Source organism: Balaenoptera borealis (assembly GCF_965194805.1).
Source record: "Balaenoptera borealis genome assembly, chromosome: 14".
NCBI lineage: Eukaryota > Metazoa > Chordata > Mammalia > Artiodactyla > Balaenopteridae > Balaenoptera > Balaenoptera borealis.
Genome location: NC_138875.1, coordinates 92,030,774 through 92,055,649, shown reverse-complemented (window position 1 = coordinate 92,055,649; position 24,876 = coordinate 92,030,774). Strand labels below are relative to the sequence as shown.

General features: G+C 55.5%; 2 protein-coding genes across 5 annotated transcripts in view; both read right to left on the bottom strand.

Annotated features, from left to right (window-relative positions):
* Window positions 1–6,131: 6,131 nt before the first annotated feature.
* On the bottom strand, window positions 6,132–20,698 carry ANHX (anomalous homeobox). Its single transcript, XM_082353907.1, has 9 exons — window positions 19,299–20,698; window positions 16,651–16,778; window positions 14,548–14,671; window positions 13,501–13,714; window positions 12,959–13,076; window positions 11,495–11,791; window positions 8,422–8,527; window positions 7,981–8,300; window positions 6,132–6,365 (listed from the first exon to the last, which is right to left on the bottom strand). Exons 1-9 carry the CDS (start codon window positions 19,545–19,547, stop codon window positions 6,167–6,169), a joined length of 1,755 nt encoding a protein of 584 aa, XP_082210033.1. The 5' UTR covers window positions 19,548–20,698; the 3' UTR covers window positions 6,132–6,166.
* Window positions 20,699–22,440: 1,742 nt separating this feature from the next.
* ZNF268 (zinc finger protein 268) overlaps window positions 22,441–24,876 on the bottom strand; it is a 48,126-nt gene continuing 45,690 nt past the window's right edge. For 3 of the 4 annotated variants that reach the window (XR_014234358.1, XR_014234359.1, XM_082355085.1), the window contains exon 7: window positions 24,374–24,705. Coding sequence is in view for 2 of the 4 variants with exons in the window: in XM_082355085.1 (XP_082211211.1) it covers window positions 24,680–24,705 (26 nt within the window). In the remaining 2 variants the exon portion in view is untranslated. Of the gene's footprint in view, window positions 22,992–24,373; window positions 24,706–24,876 lie in introns of those variants that run through there. The other variant, XM_082355093.1, reaches the window with a different exon arrangement.

The following is a 24,876-nucleotide window of genomic DNA, read 5'->3' as shown; positions in this document are numbered from 1 at the left end:
CAAAACGCAGCGGGAACCTGACAAACTACCTCAGCCAGGTGACCAAGGTTAACAGTAACAGTGGTAAGTGTCTCGAGAGCCTACTGCCTTGATATAAAGTGATGAGAAAGCCCTTGACCTCTGTGATCTGCTTCCACAAAACCCATAACCCCCGTCTAACCATGAGAAAAACACCAAGTAAATCCCAATGCGGGACAGCCTACAGAGTACCTGCCCGGTCCTCCACCACCCTGCCATGGTCATCGAAACAAGGAGGGTCTCAGAACCTGTCCAAGCCCAGAAGAGCCTAAACAGACATGATGATCACATGTCATGTGGTGCCCTGGATGGGATCCTGGAACAGAAAAAGGTAGAAGGAAGGGAACTTGAATAGCATAAAATATGGATTGCAGTTAATAATAATGTTTCAATAGTGCTCATTAATTGTGACAATTCTATAGAAAACTAGAAAGAGAGGGAAAATTAAAGTCAAATAAAAGAAATCTTTTGCTTCAGATTGGAAACCTAGAAGAAATTGGTGATTCCTAGTAAAAATACACATTAACAAGATGGACCCAAAAATAAGGACAATGTAAACAGACCAATTAGCATAGAGAAGCCGGGAATGGTGCTTAGAAATCTCCCACTAGAAAAGACCCCGGACCGTTTGGGTTCACAGTTAACAGCTGAGTGTTAAGTGACCTTTAACAAATTCTGATTTTAATAACAAAGCTTGATATGCTTACATATTTCATTTAGTGTAGGATGTCACTGTTTACAAAACAGACATTTTATGTAGTATTACAAATATGCTGCCTATTAAACTGTGACTTTCTCAACAAAAGGAAAAAGTTGTTGATGAGCTCACTTCCATTAAAGCCAGAAAGGAAAAATTTTAATATATTCTCGTTTTGGTGTAAAAACTGGATTTAAACTTAATGTTGTGAGTTTTAACACACCTCCTTTTCAACGTGTCGATTAACTTGTTCGACGGCATCAACACTGTAACAAGAAAGGGCCATCAGAACACTCATGAGAGCAAGAACGCAGGGGCGGCTAGCCCTCGGGTGGCTGGCGGGGCCGGTCCCCGGTGCACGTGCGGCCCTTCGGAAGTACCACTATGACCCACTTCCGTACGAAGAACGCTGTGTGCCCTGAGTGACAGCGCCTTAATGCGGGGATGCTTTCGTAAAATACAGTTGACCCTTGAACAACTCGGGTTTGAACCGCTCGGATCTACTCACGTGTGGATTCTTTTCAATAGAAAATGCTGCAGACTGGATCCACCAATGCGAAACCAGGGTGACGGAGGGCGACCATCAGTCATACTCCATTCTGACGGCAGAGGGTCAGCGCCCCAGCCCCACTGGCTCAAGGGTCGACTGGAGCCCTGATGAAATTCTAGTGAGAAAATAAAGAGAAACCCTGGGGCAAAGCCCCGAGGATGAGATTCCGTGCCCACGTCCAAGACCGACGCCTGCGCTCTGCCCTCCCGGCCGCTGTCCCCCGAGTCCCAGCTGGGGACAGCACGGGCTCCACAGGCCACCAGAGGGTGGCATCTTGCTCAGGAGAAGGACACTGCAGTGTTGTCGGGACCACGAGTGAGGGCAGGCATGGCTCACCCACGACACAGCCTTGGAGTGGCGTGGCACTCGGGCGCCACCAGCACCAAGTGCGTGACCCAGATGAACACGGTCCGGCCACACAGAAGGGCTCCCAGCTGTGTAATCCCCCAGGGGCCCAGGTCCACGAGAAGCCGCACGAACCCCGCGGATGCTGTTACAGACACAAAGGCCCGGGCTCCCCAGGGGTCGGCTCCAGAAGCGGATCCACGCTAGTGCTTCTGTACTGGGTTAGAGCTGAGGGTGCCTGCGCCTTACTCCGTCCACACTCTCCGCTCTCTGGATGCTGAAGACACAGTCCGGGCCCCGCTGGCCCTGCCAACGTGGATATGGCTCTGCACCCAGAGAGCCAGGCCTCCATCTAACTACCTTCAATACTTTAGCACCTCCAACCCCAGGACAGGCTGGCCCCAGCCCTCACTGGGTGGAGGAGCCCAGCGCCAGACCCAAGTCCTACAGCCAGGAGGGATAGGGTCTCCTGCCTGGGGCCCCCAGTAAGCGTGATGGGGTTGCCCCAGGGAGGGACCAAGGCGCCTCAGGCCAGCAAGGGGTGGAGATCACTGCCAGAAACAGGGACACTGTTACAGGTTGAATTGTGCTCCCAGAAATCCACGTGTGGAAGTCCCAACCCCCAGTACCTGTGAATGTGACATGACATGGATATGGGGTCTTTGCAGATGATCAAGTCAAGAGGAAATCATTCGGGTTGGCCGGAACCCACTATGATCGTGTTGGTATAAAAAGGGGGAATTTGGACAGACAACACACACACACACACACACACACACACACACACACACACACGTAAAATGCCTTGTGAGGACTGCAGCTATGCTGTCCCAAGACAAGAGCTGCCAGAAGCTGGAGGGAGCCCTGAATCAGATCCTCCCCCCGGTGCCCTCAAGGCCTTGCCAACACCTAGATGCCACACTTCCAGTCTCCAGGACCACGAGACGACAGATTTCTGTTGTTCTGAGCCACCTGGTTTGTGGCACCTCGTTGTTTTGTTTTTCGGCTGCACCGCGCGGCTTGTGGGATCTTAGTTCCCCGACCAGGGATGGAACACGCACCCTCAGCAGTCAGTGTGTGGAGTTCTAAGCACTGGACCGCCAGGGATTCCCTTGTGGTACTTTGTTACAGCAGCCCTAAGGAACAGATACAGGCACCCTCTGCTCTGTCCCCTTCCCCCCAGACCACAATGGGTGAGGGTAGAGGCAGGGCCCTTCACAGACAGACCAAGGCCACTGCTGGGTGGTCACTCTGGCCCTGTCTGGGAGCTCTGGACACAGCTCTCAGCCTCCAGGGGCCATGGGAGGATGAGAACAAGGGGGGGGGGCTCCCTGGATCTGGTCACAGCACCCCCCCTTCCTGGAGCCCGGAAAACCCAGGAATAGCCAGACCCCACCCCTCACCGTCCTCTGGGCCCCTCCCCCAGCCATCAGCAGGTTGGAATGGCCGCTATCTGCGTCTTCATCTCAGTAGGGGAGACACAGAAAGAGGCACTCTTGCCTGGTCATTGCATCTCACCAATGTCCACTGGCTCAGGCTGGCCCTTTCAGGAGGGGCAAGCAGGACAGACTGGGCCAGCACCCTCTTCTCAGAAGGGCCTGGGGTCAAGCCAGGAAGCAGGGAGGGAAGTGGTGGGCAGGAGGCCTGATTGGCAGGACCCAGAGGGCAGAGCCCCCTCCCTCCAGGTGCTCTGTGGAGGAGGGGCGAGCCCCTTGCCTCCTTCCGCAGGTCTGACACAGCATAGGTGGCCCTCCGCAGGAGGTCCGGTCTGTCAAGGGTCAGCTCCAGAGACTTTAGTCCATTTTCTCCAAAGCAGACCTGATGCAGCTGGCGACTCAGGGCTCTGGGACTTTCAGGATGGAGCCCAGTGCCTGCCAAGGGTAGGAGGGAGGAAAATGCCCTAGAGGTCCTCATGAGAGGACCACGGGTCCTCACCAGGGTCCCGCCTCTGACTGTGACCAGTCCCCACCCAGGGCAACCAGGGTCTGCTGGCCACAGGAGACCAGGACAGGCCCAGAGCTCTACATGTTTCCTGGGAAGGTCGACGGGTGGCACACCCTGTAGCAGCCCAGGGCGTTATAACCCCTAACCCCTAACCCTAAAGCACGTTCACTAATTGTGCTGACATGTTGTGCAGAATTTGAATAAGGGTGAGTGAGTTTGAAGAGCGTGCTTCATGTGGGGACAGGTTGTGTGGATAAGAGTGGGTAAAATGCGTTGTGGAACTCAGTTATTTACATCAATCACCATTTGGGTGAAGGGTACATCATGAAGAGTGACTCTTGGTGACGGGGTTGTACACTGTGTGCATGTGCGGGAACGTCGGTGACGTCTGAGATCCCAGAACTGGGGTAAAAGGGAAAGTAAAGTGTTCACGAATTCTGAGAATTAGGTAAGCACATTAGGGAAACTAGTGAATTAGTTAATAGAAAATTTGATGAGAAACAGGATATTTACATAGCTTCAAAGCACCACCCCCTAAAATACTTACACAAAGAGAAAAAGAGGAACTTTACAGTGGAGAAGCTTGGTCGGCAACACCCTAACCAGGTGATGGAGATGAACACCATCAGCGATGGGGTGAGGTGAGCAAGACCACGTGCCGCCCAGAAGATGCAGTAAGGACCAAGCGTCACTTCTGGGATATTCCTTCCAAATGCAAACCCCAAATCACGAGGAAACGTCAAACATGGCCACTTTGGGGGACATTCTGCAGAGTAACCGGCTTGCAATCCTCAAGTCGAGGTCATGGAAGGCCAGGAAAACCCAGGGACTGTCCCAGGCTGAAGGGCACTGAAAACCCTGTTGAGTAAAGGCAGCCAGTGCTATGGGGCGGATTTGGATTCTCTCACATCCAGGGCATTACTGGGACAACTACCTGAACTCTCATGGTGTCTGGCAATTAGGAGGCAGTAAAGCACCAGGACTGATTCCCTGATTTCCATGGAGGTGCTGTGCATGTGTAGAATTCCTTATCTGAAGGAAACACATAAAAGTATTAGGGGAATATGATGGGGCAGCAGGTCAGTAACTTGTTCTCAAATGGCTCAAAGGAAAAAAGATCTTTGTACCCCATTTTCAACTTTTGGCCAGTTTTCAATTGTTTCAAAATAAGGAAATGTTTTCAAACTGAAAGGCCCGAGTTTCCGGGAACCTGGAATGTGAGTGGCCGTCCAAGTGGCACGCCTGTCACTCGTGGTGCTCGGCCCTGCCTGCAGTTCTGGCGAGGAAGATGGGACGTGACGGGCTGCGGGGGGAGCACTGGTGGTCTCAGCTGAGACACTGCTCCTGGGGAGCTCCCGGTGTCCACTCAGGCGTCCCAGGCTCTCAGCTGCTTCCCACTTCACCCCATCCCCCAGCAAGTACCTGGAAGCGCCCCCTTAGTCCTCTGCCTCTCCCCACTCTCCTGTGAGCCCCGAGGCCACAAACCTGACTTTGCTCCCCGCTGTACCACTTCTGCTGACCAACAGGACGGGGAGGTGAGGGTCAAGGGCCCATTCCCAGAGGGGACAGTCCTGGGTGTCAAAGCTCAGCCCCTGGCCTGTGCGCTCGACACGCCGCTTCCACCTTGGGGGCAATTCCTCGTTCCCGGGGCAAAGTGACCAGGTAAGGGGCAGAGCGCAGAGATGCCCACGGGACGCTGCTTATAAAACGGAGCCGGTGGGAAGGATCCGAATATCCCTCACCAGGTCCTGATGCGTGGAGTAGTGCCCAGGCGCTGTGCAATGGGGGCCAGGCCTGGGAGGGGCAGGTGTCCGGGACAGTTAAGTGAATGGGGGAGGGGGGTGTCAGAACATTAAACTTTAATTGAACAGAACACTTGGTCGGCAAACACAACGGATCACAACGCGAGGGGAAGGCGCCGCGCCCCACCCAGCGCTCTCCTGCAGAGCACGTGCCTACGTGCGGGCCCACACCGCACTCACCGCGGGGCTGGGCGGAGAAGGCCGGCCTGTCACAGCACAGGCGGGAGGGTGGCTGCAGTGCCACACCCTCCTCTCTGGAGAGGGGCCTTCCTGCCACAGCCTGCCCAGGAGCTTGACTGCAAGCTGCTGCTGCCTGAGCAGAACAGACCCACCTCTGACTGCTGACTTCATGAATGTTTCTCAGATGCTTCTTGCAGTATAGGGAGTTGCCAACCAAACTATTCAAACATGGCAGGGGGCTCAGCAGCCCTCAGTGCTTCGCAGCAGAAGCCCCAGGGAACTCTGGGGACCTCCTTCTTCTGTAGGGACAGAGCTCTGTAACTTGTGTTACCAGACGTCCACACTTGCTCCCCTGGAGCACTGGCCGGGCTCCCGAGGGGCAGCTCAGCCCAGGCTGCCCCCCGAAAGCTCAAGGAGCATCCTGGCTCCCCAGAAGGCGTCGCTGGAGGTCTGGTCGTCGGGCCACGGCACCTGGAACGCCAACACAGCATCACACACGGAGGTACCCTCTGTGGCTCTGCCTTCCCATCTGGGTCACCCCTGATCCTGGGACCCACCCCCTCTGGACTCCGTAAGGAACACCTCCCCGTGACACCTGCCTCCCAGTTCTCATTCCACCAAAGTCCAGCCTCAAGGCATCCCTGCCCCATGTTCAATTCTGCCCGTTTTATTCACTCCAAAGTCCCAAGCTGAGGACCCAGGAGTTAGGAGGGAAACCCACGGTACCTCGTAGGAAGGCCTCACCTGGCTGGAGGGCATGGGCTGGCCCAGCTCCATGGCCGACTCGGGGCCAGGGAAGGCAGGCGGGGCCGGGGCCAGCTCCGGGGTGCTGGAAAAGGGACAGTGTCAGGACAGGCCCTTTGCCAGGCCCTATTTGAGGCTCACGCTGTTTACTGTGAGCGACACACCCTGAGAACTCTCTGCCCATCAGAAGCCCTTCCTGGGGCCAGACTCTTTTGGGAACGGCCTCCTCCTGCAGGGCCCTCAGGTGTGCAGGATGCTGGAGGGGCCTGTGTGACACCTTGGGCAGGTGACTCAGGTAATCAGAGAGCACATCAGGGCAGGCTCACAGAGGAGGGGGTGGTGAGCAGAGATGGGAAGGAAGAGAAGGTCACGAGCAGGAACAGGCCTGAGGTGTGAGGGAGTCCAGAGGTCCTTAGGACCAAATCAGGGGTAGCGGCAGGGGGAGCAGGTGCGGCCGCTCGGAACAATGACCACGCAGTTCCTCAAAGTCACACCACACCTACCCTGTGACCCAGTCATCCCACCGCTAGGTGTACACGCCCCAGGGACACGAAGGCAAACATGCAGGCCACCACGTGTCTGGGGATGTGCACAGCAGCCCCAAACCAGGAGCTCCCAAATGCCTGCCAACAGGTGATGACAAACCCCACCAAGGACTGGGACGCGGCAACGAAGCAGGAGGGACGCTGACACACACAGCAGTGGGGCAGGCCTCACAGCGGTCAGGCTGCGGGAAAGAAGCCACACCAAAAAGAGAGTCCACGCTGTACGATTTCACTTCCACGAGACTCTAGGAAACGCAGCTAAAGAAAGCAGGGCCTTGGTCCTGAGGCGGCCGGGGTGGAAACAGCCCTGTGACCTGTGACTAGCAGCACAGCTATGGTTTGTAGGAGATTTGTAAGTCGCACTCGCAAAGATGAGCCGGGGCACTGGAGTCCACGGGGGACACAGCCAGTGGAGAGGCCCAGCAGGCCACGAGGGGCCCTGTGGCTGCTGTGTGTGGCTCCCGGTCATAAACGGAAAAGTGAGTCCATCAGCACCGTCTGGATTTTCCTACCGTCTGGCTGTTTCCGCAAGCAGAGCCTGTGACCTGGGAGGCTGCTCCCCTTCTCTCCCATGTCCCCCAGTAATTCTGCCCTCACGGGGCACCTGGCCTTCTGCTCCCAGACTTGGGAGACCCCGAACCCTGGGGACCCTGTCCTGCGGCCCCCATCGTAGATTCCCTCTCCACCGGAGGACTCCTGGCCCGACATCGCCTCCTGTGAAGTCTCTGGTCACTGCCACGGCCTCCACTGGCCACAGTCCACAGCACCTAGGCCGTTCACGGCCGTCCCAAGCCCCTTTAAAACTCCAATTTGGAATATACAATCAGGACCTTGATGCTGTCCAGAAACTAAAACAGTCTTTGGGGAAAAGAAAATGCCTGAAAGAGGCTGCTGGGGCCCAGGGAGACCTCTGGGGAAGCGTGGAGGCCTAAGCACCATCCACAGAACGGATGCCCGCATCTGCTCCAATGCTTCTCTGAGGGAAACACTACCATCTTCTTTTGGTAGATGTAGCATAGGGGACTGCTGAGGTTTCCAGAAATCCATGAGGAAAGGACGCACTCTGCACCGTTGGAGATGGTGAGTCTGTGCACCAGGCACCCTGTCCGCGGCCCGTAGGCAGTGTCACCTGAGCCCCGTGGCTGTGCAGCTTACCTCTGGGTGAGGGTGAACTCAGGAGCCTGCAGCGGAGGCTGGGGCACCAGGAAGCCGCTCGCCTGTGGTTCCACTCGGCCACCGCTGGTACCTGGACCCTCCTCCAGGTATGTGCTCTGGGCGTTGCTGCTGGGAGGGTCAGCGAATCCTGCACGGGAAGAAATCCCACAACCCAGTGCTGGGGGAAGGGGGCACAGCCTACGTGCAGCCCAACACAGGCCTCCGCGGAGAGGCGGCGTCCAGCCTGGCCAGCCCCCAGCCTCGGCTCCCGCGCCGAGGAAAGAGCAGCCACCACTGCTGATCTCAGTGGCCTCTGCAGGCTCCCAAAGACCAAAACGATGTCAGGTTTTGCTGACCTCAAATTTTTCTTTGTCATTCTAGATCTCACGCCAGCCCCAGTGCCAAACAAAGACTCAGCACCCCAGTCCGCCCTACACCCACCGCGGCTGTCTGAGGAGAGACCCCGCGGTGTCCCCCGTTCACCACAGGCTGGCCCAGCCCGTGGCCGTTGCCCTCCCCTTTCACCTTGGGTTTCACCATGATTTCACTGCAGTGCAAGGTGTTACTACCTTACCTTGCCTTTTCTCTCTACTTAAAATATTGTAGAAAATCCCTCAGGGTGTCTTTCACCCTAAAAGGCAAGCCACTGTGGACGTGATCAATTCTGGGTCGACAGACATTTAGGAGCAAAGTGAGCTAAGAAGGAAGGTCCATTGCTGCCCTAAGTCTATCCAGGTGGTAAAACTAGCATGCATCCCTGATCTCAGACCCCAAACAACAGTCCTCCCTCCTGTCTGCCAGAGCGTAGACCTTCCTAACCATTTGGTGTATGACTCCACCTCTGCCTTCTGCTGTTTCCCCTTTCCTGCAGAACTTTACAGATAGTCTGAGGTCCAGGAAATATGGTTAAGTGCTAATTTGAACATTTCCAGTTTACACAGAATAGATCAGTGGGTTTAATCTTCTTCCTCCAAGAGAAACAGAAATAAAAAGCCCAAAGCCTAGAACGAAGGGAGTGTCATGGGAAGGGTAACTGGCAGGTGGGAGATGTCCATGTTCTGCAGATGCAGGGCACAGGTCTGATCCCACGGTGGGGGGAGTCTGAAGGGAAGCTGGGGCATAAGCGGGGGCCAAGGACCCTGAGAGGTTTGCAGGGAGGGAGGGAAAGCAAGGTGCTCAGGCAACCGGCAGGGAGCTCTCCAATTCCCAGAGAACATCACCCCTCACATAGGCTGGACACGGTGTGAAGACCAGCTTCCCTCATCCCAGTATGAGGCTGGCCACTGCCCATCCCAACTCCAGCCTTGTTAGTAAACATGGACAGGAAAAGGTCTCTGAAATCAAAGACCAATCCGATCAGATGGAAAAGCTGCCTCGGAGAAATGAGTCTCCAGGCTCTTCCTCTTTGGGGCACCTCTTCCTCCTCTGTTCAAGGAAGGGCCTGAATCCACAACCCCAACATTCCCCCCTTCAGGCAAGAAAGCACATTTTCTGAAACTTCTAACTAGGATACTCAGAGACATATAAGATATTGCATCTATAAAAAGTAACACGATCGGGGCTTCCCTGGTGGCGCAGTGGTTAAGAATCCACCTGCCAACGCAGGGGACACGGGTTCGAGCCCTGGTCCGGGAAGATCCCACATGCCGCGAAGCAGCTAAGCCTGTGCGCCACAACTACTGAGCCTGCGCACCACAACTACTGAAGCCCGTACGCCACAACTACTGAAGGCTGCGCACCGAGAGCAGATGCTCCGCAACCTCAATGAGAAGCCCGCACACCACAACGAAGAGTAGCCCCCGCTCGCCACAACTAGAGAAAGCCCGTGTGCAGCAACGAAGACCCAACACAGCCAAAAATAAATTATTTTTTAAAAAAATTTATTAAAAAAACAAAAACAAGTAACATGATCTATGAAGAAAGGAAAATCAGAAATAAGAAAAGGGAGCTTGGGGAACTTCCCTGGTGGTCCAGTGATTAAGACTCCATGCTCCCAATGCAGGGGGCCCAGGTTCGATCCCTGGTCAGGGAACTAGATCCCACATGCCGCAACTAAGAGCCTGCACGCGGCAACTAGAGACCCCGTGTGCCGCAACTAAGACGCAGCACAGCCAAATAAATAAATAATTTTTAAAAAAAAAGAAAAGAGAGCTTGGAGTTCTCTTAAAATATATAACTGTCAAAATATCATAAGACAGAGTTTAAGACAAAAGCACGTACAATAAAAAAGAAATTTTTTTAAAAGGTAAGCATTTTGGGAGATTGGTCCAGGATTTCCAACATCCAAATAACATTTGTGCTCTAAAGAGAGAACTGGAAGGAGGAAACTATCAAAGAAAATCACAAAAAAGTGCCCAGAGCTTAAAGAAGACCTTGTTCTCTGGTTCTTTAAATTGAAAAGCTTAACAACAAAGTGAATTCAAAAGACTCACACCTGGGACCATCACTGTGAAATTTCAGAACACCAAGACTTCAAAAATAAAAAGCTCCAATAAAGGAAAAATACGTAAACATCAGAATGACATCTGACTTAAAATGACAACACTGGATGCTATGATTGGATGCTGTGTTGCTTTCAAATTTCTAAGGGAAAAAGTATTTTAAACTCAGAATTCTGTCCCTGACAAATCGTTAATCAAACTTGAGGGCGGATTAAAGACAATTTCAGAAGATGCAAGGAATCAGACACTTTACCTTGCAGGCACCCTTTCTTATAAAGTTAATTAAAGACGTTCTCTAACATAACAAGAGTCAAGAAAGAAGGAACAAGACTTGCAATTAAGGAAACACTGAAGCAAACCCAGGGAAGCAGTTAAAGTTGCTCCTGGGATGACGGCTCCACCCCAGACAGGGAGCAGGAAGAAGGAGGCCCCAGCAACAAGTCTTCAGAGGGGATGCTTAAGACACTGCAAGAAGTTAGGGATGTTGATAAAAGCAGACAATGTAAGAAAAAAGGGAGGCAATGACAAACTACAAGACGACCTGTATGTAACCACAGAAGACTAAGGAATTTAGGTGACGGGCTGAGTTCAGTGCCAACATCCTCCTTAGAAGCTGGGATGTCACAAGATGCTATCGTGTTTGGTGCACAAAATATATACCTGAATACGTGTTCTTTAAAGGTATTTATAGCGACAGTTACAACTAAGGAAGAAACTAGGACGAGAGGGCCAGGGGTCTGAACTGCTCAGCCCTCCTCTGTTGGAGCAGATGTTGGCTGGTTAGTTACAGGGACTGGAGTACAGGGGTGGCAGCCATTTCATTTCATTTTAACTCTTTCCTCACCATCTTATTTTTTTAGTCACGTGCACATTTTATTTTGAAAACAAAAATAAAATGAAAAATATCCAGGCTGTTGGTGGGAAGAGCCTGTTCCAACTGCACTGGTCTGGGGTCTAATCAAATACATTAGATTCAAGAAGAAAGTCCTGGCCCCTCAGAATTCTTCCCCGTCAAATGACATACAAGCAGCTGAAGCATCTGATGTAGAAACACATGGTCTGTCTAGCGAGACCCACCTGTGGCGCTGGGCTCACCAAGGGCGGCGATGGACACAGCCAGAGGAGCATCTGCAGGGCGCATCGTGAGGTCCAGCCCGTGACTGTGGATCAGTTGCCTAGTCTGGAAGGAAACTTCCTTGGAGGATGCCAGTGCAAGAGACGTCAGCCACGACTCGGGGGCACCCAGAGAGGGGTCCAGCGTGTCGCTGCCAGCAGCCAGAGGGCAGAGGCCAGGGCCAGGGCAGACGGGAGGAAGAGTGGCAGGATCATGGCTAGGCCCCTCCTGGTACATCTCACCACCCTGCAGAGACCTGGGGAGCACAGCGAACATCATCCCTTGGTGGGCAGAGGCTCCCTTAGGCTGGGGGAGGTGGGCCTGGGAGGAGATTCCGGCCCAGTTTGGGAATCTGGGCTCCGGACTCAACGCAGCCACAGATGGCTGTGGGGTCCACCCCAATCACGCTGCCTTCACAGTTCTCCCTGGGGCTGCAAGGGTTCCAGAGACACAAAAAATACTACCGCTGGAAACCTAAGATACATTAGCAATTTATTTACAAGGGCCTTCAATGAAGCATTGTTCCACAATATTGAAAGCTGAAAATGATTAGGAAGAGCCTAATAGTTGAATGATTAAATGAAGGTGGATCTTAAAGGAATGTTAGGCAGCAGCTAATAATTTAAAGAATTAAAATATTCCCCAAATGCTCCCTGTGTCTCAGATGGTGCTCCTGGGCTTTTGTTAACAACCCCCCACCCCTGTCATCTGTGCAATGACGTGCATGGCAGGGTCCATCACTATCCTCATTTCACAGGTGAGAAAAATCAGACACTGAGAGGTCACGGGAACCTGCCTAAGGCCACACACCTGGGTAGTGCCAGCCTGGATGTGAGGTGCCAGCCCAGGTGGTGTCATGAGAGACGCTGAAAACACAAGTGTAAATGGAAAAAGTGGGCACAGCTTGATGTTTACACAGACGTGGACCTGGTCCCACACTCAGACTCAGTCCTGCTGCTGCCAGCACTTTCCTCAGAGCAGTTTGTGCGGCACCACAGGGGCAACAGGGTGAGGGAAAGTGGTTAGACAGGGCCTGGTCTATAGCAGGAACTCAAGAAATGTTGGCTGTTACTAACTTAATGATATACCAACCATACCAAATGCTAGAGAGAAACAGACCACGAGGACAGCGGGTTTGCCTTTAGGAGATAGGTCTGCATGATTTTCTTCGTTTTCCCCATTCTCCAAAATTTATGTTAAGTCAGGCTGTGAGTCAGGCTCCAGGGAACAAGATTGGGATCCATGACGTGGGCTCCTTGCCAGTGGCTCCCCTGTACCTGGGGTCTCAGCTCTCTCTGCCCTCCATCACTGAGCTGGTCCCAGTGTCCGGCAGGCATTCCTACGCCCACTCCAGGCCTGGTCTCCCACTGAGGATGGGGAATTGAAAAGGGGACGGTCCCATGGCCCACGTGGGTGGCAGTACCTGGGAGCCAGTGACTTTGGCATGGTCTCGTCTCCAGAGAAGTCTGGGGTCAGGACCAGTGGCTCCCACGGCCCTTGGGTGGTCTCCTGGGTCTGTACAGACCCACTTTCCTCAGGTCCTGCGAAAAGCCGATCAGACAGGAGGGGAAGCTGGGTGATGCTCAGACTCCCAGCTTCCTTCCCAGCAGGTTAAGAGCAGCCATGCTGGCTGCCCAGTATTCTTTGTTTGTCCCTTGATCTGTCTTTGGTCTGAACCAACACCCATAATTAGGGACCCAGAACACCCTAAATTCTAGTGCTTGGCTCACTTCCCACTGACTCCTGGCCCTGGCCGCAAAGTAACCTCTCAACGCAAAACGCTGCTGCAGCCCCACCTGGGCCCATCCTGAGCCCAACCTGACCCTCAGCTTCAGCGATCTCGCTTCCCACAGGGTGAAGTCCCGAACGTGCAGACGGGGGCTGGCGAAGAGGGTCCTGTCCTGTAACCAGTGACCCTACCTCGGCCTGGCCCTAGACACAGGTTTTGGGAGAGGGGCCACTCACCCGACCACTGAGGCCTGTCCACGCACCCAGAGCCAAGGTGGGGCTGGCCTGTGGGCTGCGGGGGGCGCGGGACGGCCTCCCTCGCGGTGCGGTCCTCCGCCGAGTCCCGGGCTGGCGCCGCGCGCTGCACAAGGGCCCTCTGGCGCCGCCGGTAATTGGCGAACCAGTTGTAGACCTGCTCCGTGGTCAAGCGCGTCTCCGAGGCCAGGTCCTCCTGCCCCGAAACAACACGCCGCTTGCCCAGCCCGCTCCTGAGACGCGGGGCCGGGACACCAGCGGGCCGGGACACAGGGCGGCCGCGGCATCACGCGGGCCGGCGCCGTGGCCTCTGGCCTTGTTCCTCCTCAAGCCGCCGCCCGGCCGACGGCCACTCACAGCCGGGAGGGCTCGGCAGGGCTTGCAAACCGGACCCTCCCGAGGCGCCACCAAACCACTGACCGCCCGCCCGCCGGCCCGGTGCGAGAGCGCGTCGGCCACGACCGACCCTGCGATCAGGAACCTGTCCTTCCTCAGGAGCCACATCCGAACCACCAAGGGCCACAGCACGGAGCTCCGGGAGGGCCCCGCTGATTGGACCCGGAGAGAAGGGGCGGGGCGACCACTGGGAGAGCCCCGCTGATTGGACCGGGAGAGAAGGGAGCACGCCAGCTTTACGAGCGGCAAGGCTCTTATGCTGCCCCCTCCACCTACTCCCGAGAGCTCACCCGTGCATCCCTCCTGCCGGAGTCCCGGCCGCGGTGAGCGCTCAGTGAGCATCTGTTGAAGCCACACTGGATGACGGGGTATTAAGACTCCCGTGATGAAACTAACCCCGCCACGTGTGCAGGCGGCTGCCAGCCAAAGGGCTCCGTCCCCAGGGCAGTTCAGGGCAGGCGGAGAGCGCCAGCGCCCTGGCAGATAGGCCACTGGGGAGGCGGAGAGGTGTGGCTAAGGATGCGGGTCAATCCCCTCAGGGTGGTGATGTCACCTAAGGGTGGGAGTCCCCTAAGGACCGGGGAGGATGGGCTAAGGGGAGGGTTGCCTGGCCTCCCTCTCATCTGCTCTTACCCGCTCAGCCTTGCTGGGGTTGGTGCTCACGCCCGAAGCAAAGTCCTGCAGCTTCTGGCGAACTTCTCTGGGGAAGTTCCGGTTCTTGAGGCCGTCAGGGCAGAGGGAGGCGGGCGGTGGGTTCCTGGATGAGGACAGTGAGGAGGTGGTTACGGACCCCCCCCCCTTCTTCTGAATGCACCTGTCGTGCTGCCCTGGACTTCCTGTCCTTTCACTGGCCACCCCCCTCCCCTGCAGGACTGTGTGCTGCAGTCCCCGGGTCCGTCCCCTGAACAAGGGAGGGGTCTCGTGTTGCCCGGGCCCACACCCCACACTTCCACCAGGGTTTCCAGTAACACTCACTGACCAATGGCCATGACTGTTAAAGCTGGGGGATGAGGGTACTGAGGTTGGTTATGCTACCCTCTTTACTGGGTGTATATTGGAACTTTTCCAAAAGAAAAAAGTGGCGTATAAACAAACAGCACCGGTCTATACAAGATTTGCTATCCAAATGCCAATTGAACAAATCCCCACGAACATCGCAAATACACCCCACACATCCCAGTGGAGCTCAATCTCCCACTCCCCACACCGTCCCCCAGCCCGTCCTGTGCATCCAGTGAGAGACCAGCATGTCCCTGCCAATCAGCCCAAGAGCCCTGCAGCCAGGTTTATTCTCTTTACCTTCTCCAGTACATTCAACCTATCGGCAAATCCTCTAGAGTCAATCCTGACACAACCTTTTCCCCAGCCATGGCCACTCCCAGAAACTCCAAGAACCTCCCACCTCCGCTCCTGCACTAACCATCTGCTGTTAACTCCAGTGTCGCCCCTCCTTATGCCCAGAGCACGCCTTCCCTGGGCTCAGGCCTCTCCAAGGCTCAGCCCTGTGCTGCAGCCCTACCACAAGCAGAGGGCCAGTGAGTCACAGCCCTCTACTGAACAAGTTCCGTCTAGCATTCCTTGCTCTGAATTACGGGATCTGCTTTGTTTCCTGGTCTACTGTCCATCGTCCACACCCGCGGGCAGCTCCAGGACAGCAGGGCCCCAGCACCTCTAATAACGCCCAGCAACCAGGGGCCTCTTCACAAACACTGCATGCTGGTCCCCAAGGCATTTTCTTTGCTGAGCCACCCTCTGGCAGACTGTCAGAGCCTATATGGAGGGACCTGACTGCATCCCTGAAGACCTCAAGACTGATTAACTGCTGGGCTTTGAGGACATATCTGGTGGGCACCATGAGAAAAATTCTGTCTGATGCAAAAGGAATCCATCTCTTCTTCCATCAACCAGGCCCATGGCTCAGAAACTCCAGTCACTTGGGCTTTCAGGAGCTCAGAGCAAGACCTGCAGCTCCTCCTGGCCAGTGGGGGACACCCAAGGTCAAGAATAAAGGCTCTACAGTCTCGATGTCTAGGCTGGAATCCTGCCTTTGCATCTCTCTAGTGTGTAACCAGGCAAGTGACTACCTTTTCTGTGCCTTGGTGACCTCATCCATGAACGGTGATGATGGTAATGATGGTAGCTAGCAGTCGTAATGTGTGCTTAGTGCTGATAATGGTCACGGTGGCGATTATCATCAACATCTATCCAGCAGCCACTGGGTACCAGACGGCCTTCTAAGCACTAAGTGTATCTCATGTGGTGCTTGCAGACCCTCACCTTTATCTCTCTTTTAAAGGTCCTGCAGCCCTGAGGGGCCGTGCTGGGATCCGGGCCAGGCGCCTGCAGAGCCTGACCATGGGGAGTAGCCGAGCTGAGGGGCACCCATCCTGCAGGAAGCGAGTGAGGTCAGGGTGCCCACCTGCCGCCTCCCTCACCGCAGGGCCCTCACTGACAGGCAGCGGCTCCTGCTGCAGCTACAACTTTCGGCCTGGGTCCTGGGAACAGCTCCCTGTCCTCGCCCTGCGGGCACAGGTAGGAAAGCGTCCCCACAGCCAGCCGAGCGGTGGAGAGGAGGCTCAGTGGCGGGCACCCGCTGCTGTTGAGCCTATTGCCCTCTGTCTGTCACTGCTTCCTCTCATCTCCCTGCCTCTACTTCACCTAAGTCCTTCTGTGCTCTGGGAGGGCAAACCCCTTGGGAGCCCCAGGGAATAAGCGCCGATAAAGGCCGGTGCATACCTCTTCCTGCACCGGAACTTCTGCACCGGGGTCAGCGTGGCCACGCCGAGCCTCTTCATGACCAGACGGTAGTGGATGTCATTCCAGAGCTGCACCAGCTTCAGGCTGCCACCCGGCACCCGGCATCCCTGTGGACAAGAGCCTGCTGAGACCCGGCACGCTCGCCTGCCCCAGAGCCCTGCCGTTGACCCAGCCTGACCGCTAAGAACATCCGCTGGCTGGCGCCCCGCGGCGGGAGCACGAGCCCCATGGCTGGGCTCCTGTCCCCAGCAGGCCCTCCCACGAACGGGAGGCGGGCACAGCTCTCCCTCGCCCCCCGCCCCCAAGGTGAGGGCCAGGCAAGGGGAAGGCCAACTCTGGGCTGTGGCCATAGCACACAAGAGGCCAAGCCGCGCTGAGAACCACATGGTCAGGTCTGAGGGGCCCGAGGCTTGATCCCCGTCTTGCGTGAAAGGCCTTTCTCTCCCACCAGCAGGGCGGGCCCCTGGGGCTCAGTGAGTTCATTCTGAGCTCAGGGGGACGAAGGGGTCCCGGTCTGTGCCAGTGACAGCTCCCCAACCCAGTGCGGCTTGGTCATGTAACCAGACTTTAGAGATGGCCAAGGACGCTGAGTGTGGGCCTCCGCTGGACACAGCCCCTGTGGTCAGTATGTGGTTCTTGCCTTTAACCCCAGTGTTCTCAGGCCCATCTTGGTGAGGGAGGTGCTGAGAATCATTTAGCTTTCTCTCAACAGCATCAGGAAAAGCCCATTTTGCTGGGTTGAGGCCTGCAGTCTCCTGCCAGGATGGAGACGGCAGCACAACCGTCAGACAGGGAACCCACTTGGCGCCTCCCCAGCTGCAGGAGTGGCCCTTGGCGGGAAATGCCCTTTCTTGATGTGGCAGCCCCATCCTTTCTCTCAGGTCTCAGAACACATCGCTTCCTCAGAGACATTTCTGGACCATCCTGAGTTACGGTCCCTCTCCTGGGAGTTTTTCATCACTGATGTCACGCTCACATTCCATCACTGACTGACTTCACGGCAGCTACTTCAGCTCTGTGTGTTCAGCCATTTATTCTGACATATTTGGAAGGCTGAACCCTCTTATGTTCCAGGTGTCATGCTGGGTGTTGGGGATCCTTTAATGAGCAGAACTAACGCACCCCTGCTCCTGGGGCCTGCAGTGCAGGAGGGGAGGCGGATCACAGATCGAAAAAGACAGGTTTCTAACTGTGAGCTGAGGAAGGAGCCATAGAGGGGGGGTGAGGGCTCCCTTAAGTCCTTGGGAATAAAGGAGGCACTAGCTCGACGGGGTGACATTTAAAGCAGAAACCGGACAGGTAGGAAGGCACCAGCCACACAGAGTGGTGTCCAGCCTCTGGCAGAGGGAACGGCACACACAAAGGTCAAAAGACAAAGATCTCGGGAGTTCCAAGAGAGCAGCAAGCCACTGTGTGGGAGCCAGGACGGCGTGGCAGGCTCTGGGGCCGCGCCTCGGCGCGTACCGTGGTCCCTTCCGCAGTTTTAAAACTGCCTCTGGCTGCTACGTGAAGACTAATAGATAGAAGGGGCAGGAGAGGACACGGTGGTGGGGCGTGAGCGCCAGGAGGGTGCCACAGGGATTGGGGGAGAGGGAGCAAAAACAAAGAACTGGGCTGTTTAGTATCGTGAAGGTAAACTCAGCATGAGTTATGCGTGGACTGTAATATGGAGTGAAAAAGGGAAACACAGGTCCCCAAATCTCTTACTAAAACCTTTTGAGGGCTTCCCTGGTGGCACAGTGGTTGAGAGTCTGCCTGCCAATGCAGGGGACACAGGTTCTGGACACACGAGCCCTGGTCTGGGAGGATCCCACATGCCGCGGAGCAACTGGGCCCGTGAGCCACAACTACTGAGCCTGCGCGTCTGGAGCCTGTGCTCCGCAACAAGAGAGGCTGCAACAGTGAGAGGCCCGCGCACCGCGATGAAGAGTGGCCCCCGCTCACCACAACTAGAGAAAGCCCACACACAGAAACGAAGACCCAACACAGCCAAAAATAAATAAATTTAAAAAAAAAAAACAAAACAAAAAACAAAAAAAACCTTTTGAGCCAGATGTATTTTGGAATTCAGAATTCCTCACACTTTAGGAAGTAACACAGATATATACTCCATAATTTGCACTATCCCAGTATGATCTAGGGCAGGAAGCATCCTGCAAGCAAACATACCAGGATTTGGGTAACAAAACGTACTGCAGTAATATTAAGTGGATAAATAAAGACGTAAATAGTTTCCCATCAATGCAGCTCAGGTTTGATGCCAATTGAGTTGAGGTTCAAAGTACCACCAGAGGAGTGACAAAGATACTTGTGGTTTCAGAGTTCCCGATTGCAGACCCGCAGCTAAGGGACTGCGGTCCTGGGTCTGTTTGATTGCTTGCCTCACTAACCGGAGTGCCAACTTTCCAAGCCAGGACCACTGGTCCAGAACCAGAGGGATTCGATAGATGGACAGTTTTGTCTCACGTTAGCAGGCAAGTTAGAACTTAGTACAGTGAGACTGAACTGCCCTGGCTCGGTTTATAGCAGCTCTCCCCAGGCTCCTGCTGACTTCTGGGCGTTTCCATCGTCTTCAGGATGGTGTGGGCTGCTGCCCCTCTCCCCGCCCGCCCCCCCCCCAGTCCTACCTCTAGCAGCTGGCAGGCAGCCCGGTACTGCTCCTGCTGGGCCAGCACTCTGGCGCACACCAGGGCCACGTCCGCGTTGTCCAAGAGGTACAGGCGGAGCTGGCTCTCCAGCACGGCCGTGACCAAGGGCTGCACCTGGGCGGGGTCGTCCTGTACCTCCCGGCACAGCCTGCCTGCGAGGGTCACCAGCTCGGCCAAGGGCAGGCCAGCACCTCCGCTTCCCCTCAGCAGCTGCAGGAAACTCTGCATCCTGAGTCAGGTTGAACCCCTCTGCAAACAAGACGACAGTCAGGACCACCGCCGGCGCTGATCGGCTGACTGCACGTCAATCCTCAGAGCAACTCTGCGAGGCCTCTCCCGCCACAGGTATCGTGGCAGCAGTGAGAGAAGGCGGCGCGACAGGGCCCGCCAGACTTTCCTTGTATTCCTCACAACAGCGTAGACGCTGGCGGTGCACCAAGGCCCAGCTCGCTGCTCTCGCTGCCAGACTTCTCACTCCGCACGCCTGGAACCTCTGTCTGGTGCCCTCGTGCCCCTCACCCGCTGCGCCACCTCTGTGTTTCTCCCACTTCTCACACCGCTTGTCACCGCGTTTCCTCCTTCCTTCTCCGGGCTCTATGGGGGGCGGGCGTGCCTGCGCTGGGGTCATCAGATCCCCCCAGCATCTGCCAGACGGAGAGCAAGGCCTCTCGGAGTGGGTGGGCAGGGCCGCGGGCCAGGGACTGGGCAGACACCCTTGGCGCTCCTTCGAAGGGGGAGTCAGAGGCCCGCTAGGCGGGACCAACAAAATTCGCTTTTAACTATTTTAATTTTGGGGGAAAAAACCCCTTATATTTGAAAACCACAAACATTTAAGGGTTGCTCTAATCCGACAAAATAGTAAAATTAGAAAGGGAAGGGAAGAAGGAAAGGAGGAACTAAGACAAGGAAAGAGAGAAAGAGTGAAAGGAGGAAGAGAAGGCACCAAGACAAAGAAATGAACACGTGCCGGCCTCTGGCCCAGCCCTGCTGGAGTTTGGGCTCCCTGCCCTCACATCGCCGCGGGCACCAAGCTTCCCGCTCTGCCCGGTGAGGGCACAGGCTGAGAGCTGAGGTAACCTGCAAAGGCCTGAGGGCGGGGGCCCGGCCAGGCTGGCTCCCGTGTGGCCCGTTGCACCCCAAAAGCCCACTCTGCCGCCTTCCCACCCCGACGCAAACAGGTGAGCCACGGCAAGCTGGACCGAAGGCTTTGCATTGTTCTAAAAAATTACCGTCTAACTATGCAAACAGACACCAAGTTTTAACAGCATAGAGAGTTTGCTTGTGGCGATACTTAATCGGGCCCGCGCCGCAGGCATGACTCCCGGTCTGCGCCGGGTCCTGCAAAGCACCCGTGCGAGGCGCAGCGTAACGTGTAACGTGCAGCGGCAGCTTCCCAGCCGCGGCCGCTGACGCAGCTGGCGATCGCTTTTTCAAACAGCACGTGCAGACCTGTGTTCACAACTACCTCACTTCTGTGGAACAGGCTCCTGGAAGCGAGCGTAAAGGACGCGTTTTTAGTCGATGCTGCCAAACCGCTGTCCGCACGGGTTGAGAGAACCTGCAGAGAAGTGCCGCGCTCCCGGCAGAGGATCTGGCCTGCTTCCAGCTCTTTCCTCCCGACAGGGCCTCCAGGGCGCCCGCCAGGGGACGCGCTCTCGCCGCCGCTTCCGGGCCTCAGCGCCTTGTCACGAGCTCCTGCCTCGGGGCCCCACGTTTCTTCCCGTCGCGACTGGCAGGAGGCCCGCGACCCCGCACCCTTCGAGAGACCCAGGTGTCCCCCAGCGCCAACAGCCCGCCCCACCCGGCTCCAGGAAGGGCGGGAAGGAAGCTAAGGGCCGAGCTCATGGAGAGGGTCCTGGAGTTCGGGAAGGAAGTGGGCTCGGGGGGCACCCCGAACACTGCGGGGACCCGGCCCGGCGGGCACAGAGGGGGCGGGGGGCAGGCGGCTCTGCCCTGCGTCCTGCCCGGACACCTCCGTCTGGCCGTGGCCCTGCGCCGCCGGACCTCTCCCGGCGCCCTTCTCCCCGCGGGGCCCGAGAAGCCTCCCCGGCGGCCCGCCGCGCCGCCGGACTCAGTCACCGTCGCCCGGACGCCCCCCACGTTCACTCACCTTCATCCGCACGCCCCCAACTACCCGCGCCAGGCGCCCGGGGCCGCTTCCACGCTCGGCGCGCACGTGCTCCGCCCGCACGTCCGGGGAGGCGGCGGGAAGGCGCGGTCGCTACAGTGTATCGAGGCCTCCGCCAATCCCTGCGAGGGCCCCGCCCGACGACCCCCGCCCGTGCCCTGCGCCCCGTAAGTCCGCGGGGCCTGCGGGTCCGCCAGCCTGGGTTTGGGGCGTTCCGGTGGTTCTCGGGGAGCCGAGAGGTTCTCGGGGGTCCGTGGCATTCGGGGGGCTGCACGGGAGCCGACAGGTTGGGGGGCGAGGGGGGGCGTCGGAGGCGCCACCCAGCCTGCTTCTGCGCGTTCTCAGGTCCCAGAAGGAGCGGAGCCGGGGTCCTGGGGGCGCTGGGCTGGGGTGGAGGAGAGGGCGCCACGACCCCCGCCTCTGCAGCAGGAGGAAGCTGTGACCCTGGATTAACCCCACGCCACCGCCCTGGAGCTCTGCGGAGACAAAGCCCGGCTGGGGTCGCAGCCCGGGGGGGCAGACATCCCCGCCCCTCCCGTGCCTCCGCACCCCCAGCCGGAGGCCCCCGGCGATCCCACCCCCGCGTGACCCTGGGGCGCAGCTGCGCGCAGCGGAGAGGCCTTCGCGACGGTGGGGGCCTGGGGGCCCGAGTTCTCGGTGACCCTGGTCAGCCACGCAGGGGAAGCCTCTGAAGTGCCGCCGTCCTGGCTCGGACACGGTCTGGCCTCTCCCCTGTGCAGTTTAGTTTGGGGAGATGTTGCACACACAGCGAGCTGGAAGGCGCTCTAAGAGAGGAGACCAGGAGGGTTTCGAGTTGCTTTTTAAAGGGTGGTCAGGGCAAAAATTCTCTGACATCAAAGCTCATGCCTAAACTTACGCAAAAGACTTCGGCAGAAAGAGAAACATTTCAGCGTTTGTTCACTTGAAAATCTGGAGACGACCCAAGCGCCTGGTGGACTATTGCTAAATACATCACACTTCACAAACAGGATGGGCTCCTGGAGGGTAATTAGTAGTTGCGCGGAGAAAGAATGCTTCCTGACCCGACTAGTGATACATTGTACAATAAAAATCGCTGTTACAAAGCAGTGTGAGTGAGACGAGCCCATTTGAAAAGTACAGTCACAAAATGATGTATGCCACATTGTTAAACCCTGGTTGCCACCGGGTGACAAAATTATTGTTTTATTACTCTTATTTGGCTTTTAAATTTTCTCCTTTTGCTTATCCATGTTTTCTAATTTTTATAAAAAGATAATCTTCTGTTTTTCTCGTTTTAAGGTTCTTTTCAAGAAGTGAGAGAAAAAACATAGACAGCAGGGTTGGGGGAAGCAATCCCCACCGTCCAAATATACTAAGGCAGACGTGGGTGAACAGAGAGGAAATTGGAGATTTGCTGCAGGAAACCCTCCTGTCGTGGGAATGCGATCACAGGCCCTTTCTCCAGGACCGGCTGGTGCTCAGTGAGGATATTCCTGGTTGCGCTCCACCCGCGAAGCATCCGTGAAGTTAAAACCTCAATGGAAACCAAAATGTCCAGGTACCTACGTTATTAAATTTAAATGTAGTTCAACAAATTTTATGATTCTAATTCATTGTTATAAAATCAGTTACTTTTTTTGGCTGCCAGGTGAGAAGTTATTGTTTACAAACATTGTCTTATTTGAGCCTCCCAAGCCCCCTCTGAGCGAGTTATGTTCCCTTGTTACTAAAAAGGAAATAGGTCCCAGTGCATTTAAAACACTTCCAACCAGTAAGTGGCCTCCTTTAACTGTCAGACTCAAAAGCATACATTCTTAACTGAAGCACATAATAATTTCAAGTATTCTAAATCAGGGCAAACTCTTCGTAAGCTTCATTTTTAATAGAAGTCTGATCTTCCAACAAAAGGTAGGCCAAAAGGTAATTATCCAACACCCACTGTAAATAGAGGCTGCCTCTCTCTTCCATGCTCACTAGTCTGAAATGCAATCATTACCACATAACGCAACCTAAGGCATACTTACCTGCTATTTCCTTATTTTCTATTCTCTTCTGGACCCAGGCTACCTGGGGCGGACTCCCAGTTCAATTGCTTAATAGCTGTGTGACTTTGGACAAGGTACTGATCCTGTACCTTCTCTCCTCTTGGTAAAGTTTATGATTTGTAATAATAACAGGCCCTCTTTCCTCTTTGGTTTGAGATCTTAAATGAGTCAGTACTCTACACGCGCTATCTTCTTTACCATTTTGTTTCTTACCGGTGTTGTTCACTTCTAACACATTCAAAATCTGGTAAGGGAACTTCCGCCTTAGGACTTCTCCTTTTCAGAAATGTCCTGGCCATTCATGTACTTTCCCCCATAGTGAGTAGCTGAACACATTTTTTAAAATCCCTGATCCACGGAAAGCTGCAAGCCCATCTAGATACAGCCTCCTAAGAACCTCTACTTCACCCTGAACCCCTCTTCCCTCCAGGGAATTACCTTCGTTCCCAGAGGTCCCCCTGAGGGAGTTCCTCGCCCACCTGCACTGCCCCATGAAGCCTTCTCGAAGCCCCAGGGTAAGTACCCCCTGGCAGATTTGTCAGATTTGTCTAATCTGTCTGTATATTGGGGTGCTTGTAGCCATTGGAGACCAGTCCTTTGGGCCGTTCGTTGGGTTCACAGAACTACGGGGAGCAGGCCGTCTAGGGAACACCCTTGGGAAACCAATGCCTGACAGAAAAAGAGAGGGGATGTTTGACGTCCTGGGTAGAATGCTGAGAAGGACAGAGGGAACGTAAACAAGAGCTTGAAAGAGTGACTCAGCTGTCCTTCCTTTCTTGGAAGATGGCAGGTGCAGGTGGGATAGGGAACAGGAAAACCCTCCCAACATACTGACCCAGAGGCACTAGGAATGCTTCTTTTTTTTCTTTTTTTTTGCTAGAGAAAATATTTAAAAAAAATTTTTTTTTAAATTAATAGCTACTCTCTTTATTTATTTATTTATTTTTAGCTTTGTTGGGTCTTCGTTTCGTGCGAGGGCTTTCTCTAGTTGCGGCAAGCGGGGGCCACTCTTCATCGTGGTGCGGGGGCCACTCTTCATCGCGGTGCGCGGGCCTCTCACTATCGCGGCCCCTCCCGTTGCGGGGCACAGGCTCCAGACGTGCAGGCTCAGCAGTTGTGGCTCACAGGCCCAGTTGCTCCACGGCATGTGGGATCTTCCCAGACCAGGGCTCGAACCCATGTCCCCTGCATTAGCAGGCAGATTCTCAACCACTGTGGCACCAGGGAAGCCCTAAAAAGTTTTTAAAGATGAGATGAGTATTACCGATTTTTCCTTCTGCTTCAGGGTCAAAGGTGGCTGGGCAGTGGTGCTGTGCCCAAACAAGGCCCTCTTCACCTGCTACAAACCTTCTTTCCCTCTGGTGGTAGGTCAGGTGCAGGGTGGGGACAGGGACTCAGAGCC

Coding starts and splice junctions, on each gene's coding strand:
- ANHX (XM_082353907.1), bottom strand. CDS start 19,547: ATGCAGAGTTTCCTGCAGCTGCTGAGGGGAAGCGGAGGTGCTGGCCTG. Junction 14,672..16,650: donor AAGTTCCGGTGCAGGAAGAG/GTATGCACCGGC, acceptor GTCCTCATCCAG/GAACCCACCGCCCGCCTCCC. Junction 8,528..11,494: donor GAGCCCAGCGCCACAGGTGG/GTCTCGCTAGAC, acceptor CTTGCACTGCAG/TGAAATCATGGTGAAACCCA.